The 11,445-nt window shown below is 31.8% G+C and overlaps 1 protein-coding gene across 2 annotated transcripts; it reads left to right on the forward strand.

The window, feature by feature from the left end:
- Nucleotides 1-6,100: 6,100 nt before the first annotated feature.
- LOC110636720 (4-hydroxy-tetrahydrodipicolinate reductase 2, chloroplastic) lies at nt 6,101-10,675 on the forward strand. 2 transcript variants are annotated; one of them, XM_021786539.2, is made up of 9 exons: nt 6,101-6,284; nt 6,593-6,739; nt 6,950-7,184; nt 7,680-7,813; nt 7,902-7,976; nt 8,566-8,667; nt 9,589-9,698; nt 9,813-9,900; nt 10,006-10,675. In XM_021786539.2, exons 2-9 carry the CDS (start codon nt 6,596-6,598, stop codon nt 10,072-10,074), a joined length of 957 nt encoding a protein of 318 aa, XP_021642231.2. In that variant the 5' UTR covers nt 6,101-6,284; nt 6,593-6,595; the 3' UTR covers nt 10,075-10,675. The 2 variants fall into 2 exon arrangements, with proteins under 2 accessions (XP_021642231.2, XP_057992195.1); XM_058136212.1 differs by lacking the exon at nt 6,101-6,284 and having other exon boundaries at nt 6,598-6,737; nt 6,959-7,184.
- Nucleotides 10,676-11,445: the final 770 nt, after the last annotated feature.

Below are 11,445 nucleotides of genomic sequence, written 5' to 3' on the forward strand. Positions count from 1 at the left end.
CCAGTCCAGTCATCTAGTGTAGGTTACTTGGGCAATCAAATGAATGAAAGTGGACGAAGTTAATGACATACAAATTCAAAACAAATTAAACATATACATTCACTACATATTTATTTTCTTGCTATTTCTTTTATTTTATTATTTCACCACTAAGCATTATTGCTTAGCGCATTGCTTTTGCCACGCGTAGGTTCTGGAGATACAGATCGTGAGCCCAGTAGACCGCAGACTGGGTGAGTTCATCCTGCAGCTCTGCACAGTGTCCGTGTCACCTCACTACCTGCAGTGCATTGGTAGGGCACTAGGTGTCATTTTGTCATTTTGTAACTAAATTTTTATTTTCTCATATGTATTTGGATTTATGTAATGTATTTTGAGGTTCACGTAAATAATTATGTATGGAAGTAATTTGAGTATTTAATTGTTGTTTATATATGAGAACCCTGAGAAATGATGATTGAGAACTGAAACTGAAAAAAAAAATGTTGAGATTTTGATATAGAGACTCTGTTGATGAATTGAAGTTGGGATTGTTTGGAAATTATTTGGAAGTGTTTTTAACAGGTTTCGAACAACTGTTTTCTCCATTTTTAGCCGGTACTCCGCCGGATTTTCTTTAAAATTTTCGGAACCTCAAATAAAGAATACTTTTGATAAATGGCTAAAATAAATTATATTTCATAAATTATATTCATAAGCATGATATAAATTAATTAAGGTATATTAGAGTGTGCCGGTACACCGTGTGGCATTACTTACTCGGGTATACTGTACACGGGTAAGGGGTGTCACACGCACACTGCTCTAAATTACCACAACAACATCCATGGCACTTTAACAGTTATGAATGCAACATAAAACGTGCCTAGAGTTTAACTACATAGATACATATATATAAGTGATGCATGGGCATGCTTAAACATATAATAATATCGAAATTATAATTAAAATTAATATTTTACTCACTGTACACCAATGACTATTGTGGCTGCTGGATGTAGAAAAATAGCTGACCTCGATCACCTAATAATTAAATTATAAATTTATTAGTACTAAGTTAAGATAAAACTCTAAAGAGGCAATAGACAGTCTAATTCATGCCGAAAATCAGGCAAAGTTTCCCCTATACTTGGGACCTACCCAACCTGCAAAAAGGCTCAAATAACACTTCTAAATTCAACTCATATCTCATTATCATTATATGGCCCCTCCTGGGCCCTCCAAACCAAGCAATACTCAAAATCTTAAAAATTACGTTTTAGTCCCTATAATTGATATTTTGTAAAAATTTACTCAAACAAGCTCTAAAAATTCTAAAATTCTGCCCCGCGGTCCTTAATAATATTATAAGGCTATTGCAAAATGAATTGTAATTTTCTAATCACCCATGAATATTTTATTCAAGAATATTACTCAATTTCATAAGTTTCCAACAGCTAACATATTCCTAATTTAACCCCATTCAATATTCACATATTTAAACCTCCATCCTCAAGCTTCAACCAATCATATAAAATTTAAATATCTTAATTTCAAATAATCTTATATGCCCATATGTTAAAAATCTAACTAAAATCCATCTATATTTTTCAAAAATATTCTGTAATTACTCAAAAATTCAACAAATACCATAGAATATCTCCAAATAATTTTACTGTCATCATATATTTTTCTTAGAATTTTTCTCTAATTTTTCCTGTTTAAAAAACACTGTATTTATGCTCCACAGATAGATAAATAATGAAAATAATCTTACCCGAAGTTTATCTGTGTCTCAAAAATTCCAAAAATTTATGAGGAATCATCTGGAAGTTGAATCATCTCCAAAGCCCACCGGAGCCACCACCAGAACCACCGCCCACGGTGGCCGGTCGCCAGTGATATTTGCCAGATCTGATCATACCATCATGTTCCTCCCCTCTTCCTCAGTCCATATGTGGTCTCGGATCGTCGATCAAATGGTCGGATCGTCCTAAATCTGACGAAAAAGCTTGAAAAACCCGAAACTTCTCTCCTCCATATCTCACTCATCCGACCTCCATTTACTGCAAAATGGGTATCAAAAGAAAGCTCTCGGAACAGGCTTTCCAACGCCACCTGAATCGCCTCGATCGGACGTCGGATGAAGCTGGAATCGCGCTAGAAAGCCGTTGCCCACTATGTGCACGTTTTCTCTCTCTTCTCCCTCTCTTGCCTCCGTTTCTGGTGGTTTTGGCCGTTGCTGGAGGATTGCTGGCCAAGTGGGGAGCCGCTTGGGAGGTCGGGTGGCCGATCACCGGAGAAGGAAAGAAAAAGAAGAGAGGGGAGGAGAGGAGAGAAGAGAAATTGGGGGGGGGGGGGGGTCCTCCTCCCGATTTTGACCTTTTTTTTTTTAAAAAAAAAAAACTTGGCAGTGACAATGGAAATCCACTGTCACATGCCAAGTCCCATCCTTTGACCCCCTTTTTTTTTTTCCTTGGTTGTTACACCCAGAAAATCCAAACTCTACAAAACTAACTTTTTCAAGCCAACCTATTAAATCATAGATTGATGTGATAAATGAAGAAGAAAAAGCCATTACAAATCAGTCACCAAAAAAATAGTTACAAATCTAAGAATGCATAAAATCGCTATCCAAATCTCTAAAACTACTTCTTGCATTATAAAACATATCACAGGTTTGGACTCTACAAACTCAGCAAGGTATGATTTCTAAATCTATTTCAAAAACCTTGGAGAAAGGGAAAGTTCTTCTCAAAAAATCCTTTCTCAAAATAGTTTGCTAAATAATTCTCAAATTATTTTATCCCAAACCAAAAATTCAAAAAAGGTTTCTGAATATTTTCTAAAACTGCACTTTCAAAACATAATGACTATAGAGGATGAATTTTATGACAAAAATTTCTCTGTAGCAATTGCAAATATTTTCTGTTAAGGTTGGTATTTTAAACCATGGGATTTAACAAAACCTCAACCTTAGTACATGGCAATTTTTGAAGTAACTGAGTCAGCCAAGTTCAAACATTTTTTTCTTGACAAAAACTATGTGACCTAGCTTGTTCAACCTGCCAGATACAAAAAATTAATACCCTTCAAAATGGGGTCAAAACTTTTCAATAACTAAAACTTTTCTTGTCAATTTCAAAACTAAATTAAACCACTGCTCATCCTTCAACAATTGGGATTATCAGTAAGCCTGGTTTAATACCTTCCTCATGCAAAATCATGAGAATATCCACTCTTGATTATTCTATTCCAAAACCAATATTGGCATTATAAAAATCTCTTCCTGGTTTGTTTAATGGTGGAATTACTTTAGAACTCTTCTAGACCTTCTCACCCTAAATATACAGGAAAATTTCACCTTGTTCAAATAACATTTTAAACCCTTAGTAAAAGAAAAAAGTTTTTCAACCCCTTTTCTTTTTTGCACAAAATTTTTTCTACCTCCGTCCTTATTTTGTTCCATGAATACCATCAATAAGATGATATCAATATCATAGCTAGGAGATTCAAGGTAAAATGGTGGGATTCTTTCAATGTCCCAGAAAAAAATTTTAAAACTAGCTATTCAAGATTGACTCAAAACCCAAAGTTTAAACTCAAATTTCTTGGCTCAAAAATCTCATGCTTCAGCCGAACTTGTAGCAATGAAAACTCAAGAAGAATACTTTGCAATTATTAAATAGCTTCTGCAAGGTAGGTCTGATTCATCTATAGTAGATTCAGATTCAGAACCCAGCATTGACCTCAGTGATGAAAATGAAGATGACTGTTATGGAATCTTTTCTCAAATCAGATGATCTTCTTCCTAAAAAAAAAAAAAAAAAGAGTTACAAAAATCAGAAAAAGCAAAAAAGTATTCCTTTACTTGTTGATTGCCGACATTCCAAAACTACAGTTTCAAAATCAGAAAAAAGCAAAAAAGTATTCCTTTACTTGTTGATTGCCGACATTCCAAAACTACAGTTCCAAATCATGAAAAGAAGAAGCTTTCGGTGCATGAAGCTAGGCTATTTTTATAAAAATCTTTTCCAATCCAGCTTTGCATTATCAAAAGATGCTCCCAGCTAGCACACACAGACTGCATAGTGAGCACTCATGGACTGCACAACAATTTTTAAAATCCTAAAACTACCATTTGGACCTCTTTAAAAGAAGAATTTCTTTTATGTGGAAGCGGGGCCGAATTAAAAACAGAGTTTTAGAAAGAGTTGAACAAAACTCTGCTAGAGAAACCTTTGTTAATTCTAGGAAGCTCATGTGTTAAGCACCATTGTATTCCTCTTCTTGTAATCACCATACTTTCTCTGTAACTCCTTCAAATTCAATAAAATATAAAACTTTTTAGTAAGTATAAACTCTTTTCTCTTTTATATTTATGGACATTTGTCAATGTCCAGAGTTTGTATTTACTGTTCATATTTGTCATCATATGCATTTTTCCTGTTGATTACACCCTTTTGATCTCAGGGTTGCTTGGTTATTCATTTTTTATCTTCTCTTACATCCCCTTTGAAGGGCTGATTTATGGTTCTGATTTGATTTCTAACCATGGTAGTGGTAATGGCTATTTCCAAATTCTCATGTTTTCTTTATTTTTGATTTGGAATTAAAGGGTGAAATGTAAAGATTTAAAAGTTTTACATTTTGTTAATAAGAGTTAGTTCAGTTGGCAAGGCTCCATTAATATTTTTATAAGATTGAGAGTTCGAGCCTTGCCAATAGTTTCTCTTAATGAGATTGATAGTATGTCCTAACCTTGGACTAGAAGAACCTACCCTAACCAAACCTTTAATTACCAAAAAAAATTACACACATTAGTCTTTTTTTTCTTAAAAAAAAGAAAGTAAAATTAATTAATTTTTATTTACATTTCATTTCAAAAAATATATTGCCTACATCAAGGTGTATACACTCACCTAATTAAAATTTGACACATTATAAAAATAATAGTGTGACCTATTACAAAATAAGGTGAATCTTATTTCAAAACATGATTTTATAAATTCTAATTAATTGAGTGTATAAATTAATAATGCATATATCATTTAAAGATATAATTTCCTTATAATTTATAAATATTCTCTAAAAATTATATTTAAATAAATTTTCATTTAAATTAATGTGCTAGAATAAATAATATTTTATTAATATTTTATTTTAAATAAAATTAATTTAAAATAAAATGAAAAATAAACTTTCTTGTATAATTTTTTTTTGAACTAATTCAAAATATGGACATAAAAGATTATAAACTTTATAATTATTAACTTTATATTAGATTTATGACTTAAAATCCTAATTGGATTGAAAGATATCTTTTCCTAATTTAAGTATGAAAAATATTCTTACTAGGATAATTACTTCCTAAATGGAGTAAAACTCATTTTTATTGTATTATTTCTAAATTGAATGGCATTACTAATTAAATTATTAATGAGGGTTATCACTATAAATAAGAGTATGCTAAAAATATTATTTAACTTTTAACCTATGGAGATGCGCTTTTGTCCATTAAAAAGTGATTTTGCTTATTTATTAATAACTATGGAGATGCGCTTTTGTCCATTAAAAAGTGATTTTGCTTATTTATTAATAACTTATGCACGTAATCTGTATTAAAAAGATGAATCACGTAAATATAATTATATGGATATTTACTTTATTTTTTTATAATTTACATACTTTTACGATTCACAATACTTTATTTTATATTTTAAATAATTATAATTATAAAAAATATTTGAATAAAATAAATATTTATTTAAATATAAAATTTAAATGTTCATAACAAAATTTAAGAGATTAAACTATTTCAAATCAAATTAACATGAATGATAAGATTGTTCTGTTAATGAAATCAAAGCTTATAAATTAAATTATTTCCCGTAAAAAAAGAAAAAAGGAATGAACTTGATTTATGGCATATCTCAAAATTAAATTTTAATTTTCCCTATAAACAAAAGAATGTGAAATAAACAGATGGAATTGCAATAGCAAATTATAATGATAAAATTAAAAATGTTTAATAGAATTTTACAAAAACTCTAAATTCATATGTTTTTATATAATTAGAATAAGATAAAAAAAAATCAAATAATTTCATTTTATTGCCTGAAAAAGGGTTTATGGGCAAACCAAAAACTCAAAACCCTACACTCTTCCTCTATATACTTGAGGTTTGTCTTCTTGTCGGCTCTTGAATCTCCAACTTTGAGTCCTACTGCGTAATTACTTGTCTCTGTTTCAGAAGAGTTCTCGAAGACGCTCTCCTTCCAGTTTTCACCAACAGCATCCATAAGGTTATCTTAGCAATAGCTCTTTTACATGCTCATTGTAGTCAATTTCTGAAGCTAACCATGTAATGCATTGATATTCTCGGTTCTAAACATTTTCATGCCTTTGGATTAAACCCTTATCAATGTAAAAAAGACCCACGATGTAATTCTCCATTTGTCATGAAACTAACTATTCTCCTTCAAATTGAAGAAGAAAAAGGGAAAGGCTTTGAATGGTTATTCTTTCTTTCTGCTTTTAATTTAAAAATGATCCGTTATTGCTGTGTGAGACTTGATTTATGTTGTTTTTTTGCTTACTTTCGCTTGCACAGGTAATGGCAGCATCTTGTGTTACTCTTAAACCTCGGACCTTTACTTTATCCCATCATGGGAAACAGAGAACTAGTACTCTACTGAGACGGAGATCTTATATTGCAGTAGTGTCCATGTCAACCAACAAAATTGACATTCCAATCATGGTATGCTAATATTATTGTTTGTTTTGTAGTTGCATTATTTTGCATTATTGATTAGTAAACTAACTTGTGAATTGTGTGGTCCTGTGGACATGTTTTCTGAATTAGGACTATGGTGGTTGTTATATATGTTTGTGAATATAATGAAGAAAAATAGTCACCTTTTAATTTGGTTCTTGAGGCTACTTGATGACATTTCTTTACTGACTTTAGGTAAATGGTTGTGGTAAAATGGGGAAGGCTGTTATTAAGGCAGCAGCCTCTGCAGGACTCCAGATTCTTCCTGTATCATTTGGCTCACCAGACGAGTCTGGAAATATCGTGCAAGTATGCGGAAATGATATTAAGATACATGGTCCTCCTGAAAGAGAAGATGTTCTTGCATCCATCTATGATGAGCATCCAAACCTAATTGTGGTGGATTACACTGTTCCTACAGCAGTAAATGGTAAATATCATGTAACTTATTATTTAAAGAAATTGAACAGAAACCTGAGCTACTGATTTTGTTGGGATATTGAATTCTTGGAAAAAGAGATTTGATTTAGTACCTCAACTTTGTAAAATCAGAGGATTCAAAATTGTTGGCTAACTTCAATCTGAATAGTCTAAACTAAAACTTATAAATATTAACTGGGAAAAAAAGAAATGCTTTTATGCTCCCTGGTATGGGCAATGGATATCCTAAATTTGTATGCTTAACTGTATAAAATTTTCTGTTCTATGTATTCTAATTGAAATGCTTTAATTTTGATTATGATTTATTAATATTGTAAAGGTACCTTAACATTATGGTGCAAATACCATGCATATCAACAAAATCTGTTCACTAGAACTAAGTTCCCATGTCTTTAGACTTGTGAGACTTTGTAACAGTTTAGTCTCCTATGTACACTTTTTCTAATGGCTTTTATCTTTTCTGGTCCTGCTTTATGAGGTGCAGATAATGCGGAACTGTATTGCAAAGTTGGGGTGCCCTTTGTTATGGGAACTACTGGTGGAGATAGGGATCGGTTATATAAGACTGTAGAGGATTCAAAGATTTATGCTGTGATCTCCCCACAGATGGGGAAGCAGGTGATCTGAATTTTGGTACCTCTAATTGGTTTAAAAAATGTAACATAAATATCTTGTTCCATATCCTAATAGATTATTGTTTTAGTAGGTGGTTGCATTTCTTGCAGCCATGGAGATTATGGCTGAGCAATTTCCTGGAGCTTTTTCTGGGTATTCTCTTCAGGTACTGCTTATTTGCATTGTCTCTATGGTTTAATAAGTTACAATCCCCTTTTTTGAGTTTGTTTGGTTATGCTAATAATATATAGAACGGCCATCTTTAAGAATTGCAGCTCGGAAGTTCTAATGGTTTTGATTAAAAATGTAGAATTTTTTTTTCTTACATGAATCTTTGTTGTGTATGTGAGATTTTTCTTGATCACTCATAAACTGCTAAGTGAGGCACCAATTGTACTTGACAATGTGAAAGAAATACTTGAAAGTTTGGGATTGAAAGGGCAATTTTCAGCCTTTTTCTTTAATTCAATTATTGTTTCTTGAAAAAACTTCTAACAAACTCTATAGTCGTTGAACTGTGTACATTTATTCTCATTGATACTTATGATCTATGGGTTGCAAAAACACATTGCCTGCACACAGTTATTATTAAAGAAAAAAAAAAATTCTAGACTTGCTAGTCTTATTGGTCTATTTTTTGCTGTCATTTTAACTCAATTTAATTCCTCACTTCTAAGGGTATTTGCATTCCCTCAGCTGATTTTGATATATTACTATTTACTTGTGCCCACTGATACATGTATTTGCAAATTTAGGTGTTGGAGTCCCATCAAGCTGGGAAGTTGGACACATCCGGAACTGCTAAGGCTGTTATTTCTTGCTTCCAGAAATTGGGTGTGTCTTTTGACACGGATAAGGTTTGTTTGAAGATCTTCATGCTTCAGCAGTTTTGCTTTTTCTGTGATTTGGATGACCATCCTGAATCTGCTTTGTTCCTCCTGGCTATATTCTTGCATATGTAACTTCTATGCTTAATTATGTAAAAATTAGAATAATAATCTGGATATACACATGGAAATTGTGGTCATATTACCATTTCATCCCATCCGGCCATACTTCACTGCCCTATTTATAGCTATGGAATTTCAGTATACTGAGCATTAAAAGCCTTACAGAAAATTAGTTAAGGGCTTTTGTAGATATTTTGTTCTTTAGTACTTTTTGCCTTGGCATCTGTGCCCTTTGTCATTTGACTGCTTGTGGAGTTTTGTGTGTTCTGTAACTCATACTAAATCAACCTGGACTGGACATCGACCTGGCTAGGAGGGCAGGCTCTTGATCCATGATCTTACTGCAGATTAGGTTTTTGGAATGCTTTATGTAAAAATTAATTAAATAATCTACTTAACATAATGTACTAGTGGCAAAATATATTTTATTGTGCTACTGAGTGCTGGCTATCCAGATGGTTAAAGTTCCATATTTATACCTGCCAGGGCAATTTTCAAGCTCAAATCAATAATTTTTATTGCATTATATTCATGTATTAAAAAATCAGTCTTACTTAGGTCAACCACCCTGGATTAATTAAAACTTGGCAATTATATTGAATTTTAGCTAGCTATATTGATTTAATTGCATCTGAACCAAGAGGTTGTGCCTGCAATTCTTGTTGGATCAATTCACATGTCTGTAATTTGCCATCTTTGCCCAGTCTTTTTGGCTTAATACTGTAGGACACAGTATCTTTCTAGAAGCAATTGACATTATAATCTCATCTAGAAAACTTAGCAATGTTTTGCTGTGATCATCAGTTCTGATTACTCTTTTTGTTTCAGATACAAATGATCCGGGATCCCAAGCAACAAATTGAGGTGGTGGGTGTACCAGAGGAGTATTTGTCTGGCCATGCATTCCATATGTATCATCTGACATCACCTGATCAAACGTAATAACAAACATATAAATTGATATCCATTTTTCGATTAAATATATTTTGCTTCTTTTCGGTTGCGTCAGCAAGATTCAATATGTTTATTCATCTTGAACCCTTTCCATGCAGAGTTTCTTTTGAGTTTCAACACAATGTTTGTGGTAGATCCATTTATGCAGAGGGTACTGTTGATGCTATAATTTTCCTTGCTAAGAAGGTACGAATGCTTCCATTCCTTATGCCACCAAGACAACTAATATTGACTGTTGTTGTTGGAGAGTTATTTATGTTTCTTACAAATAATCATGCGGTGAAAATGCAGATTCAGTCAAGGGCAGACAAGCGGATCTATAATATGATTGATGTCTTGAGAGAGGGCAACATGAGATGAATTAAACTAATGGTTCCAAGTTTACCTCCAATTTCAATAATGTCCTGCAATTTTCATCTGGGCTTTTGTCAGCTATGCAATGGAATAGAATCGGTGCACTTCATCCAAAAATTTCACAGAAGACTGATGGATGACCAAGATTCAAATTGTGTGTTATTGTATTGCTCAGAGACCTTTGTAGTACTTTAAAGCCCAACAAAGAAGTACTGGCCTCTCCCAAAGGTACCTTCAGAAAATGACTGGTTCTGGATTGAGATTAAGGAATGGAAGAGGAAGGATGTGCAATTATTCATGAATTGTAATTATAGACGCCTCTCGAGCCGGTTTTTGGTTTTCGGAAGGAACTTTGGAGGGTTTGATGGAGAATGGAATTGAAATTAGAGGGAAACTTGGGTGAGTATTAGTGTAATTTGCTCTTAATTATGATTTCTGATGCAATGAAGACAATTTTTGAGATCAGGGTGTGCTTATGCCATTGTTAGCAGAGGACTCGCTTGGGTCTAACATGTTGATAAGGTATTGGAAGGACACATTTTTGTATGGAAACATTTGCCTTCACAAGCATGTAAGTAATGAGGAATCATCATTTTCTTTAGTAGCATGATTTATTCTGTTGGTCTAGCTTTGATGGGTTTCAAACAATTTTGGAGACTATTTCTGTATTATTGAGCCAAAGTTTATTGATAGCAACAATGATTTTGATCCTTCCATTCAATTTCACTTGCCATGGCGGATGAAAATATTGGTCATGTCCTGTTATTTATTTGTTGTTTTGTACCCTCATTGCTAAATAACAATTAAGTTTTTTTTTTTTTTTTTTTTTTTAAATTGAGGTGCAAAAAATCTGTAATCTTGAAAATATTTTTTAAATATGATTATTTTATCCTTAATGTAAAATTATATATTTTTTTAATATGATTATCTTTAAAATTTTTAAACATGATAAATTATTTTATTTTTATTTTTTTTTCTCATAAATTAAATGATATCATTTTTTCCTTTCACAAAATGAATACCTATAAAATATATTAACAATAAATTATTTATATTAACAATAAGCACTTATTGCATAAGACAGTCGATTCTTTTAATTAATCTATTGGCGTGACAAACATTTACAAAACAAACAATAGAAATAACTTAAATGCCAAATACATAATTTCTTCTTTGAACTTCATAAAAAAAAAAAAATTTAAGACTTTATTTATTTCACAAAAATAATTTATATATAAAAAATATTTTTTATAAAAAAAATATATATTTTTTTTAAAAATTTTCATTAAAATATTTTTTATTATTTAATTATAATATTAAATTAATGTTTTATGTTTATATTATATACATATAAGTATTTTCATAATGAGAAAGTCA

Source organism: Hevea brasiliensis, chromosome 2 (assembly GCF_030052815.1).
Source record: "Hevea brasiliensis isolate MT/VB/25A 57/8 chromosome 2, ASM3005281v1, whole genome shotgun sequence".
Taxonomy (NCBI): domain Eukaryota; kingdom Viridiplantae; phylum Streptophyta; class Magnoliopsida; order Malpighiales; family Euphorbiaceae; genus Hevea; species Hevea brasiliensis.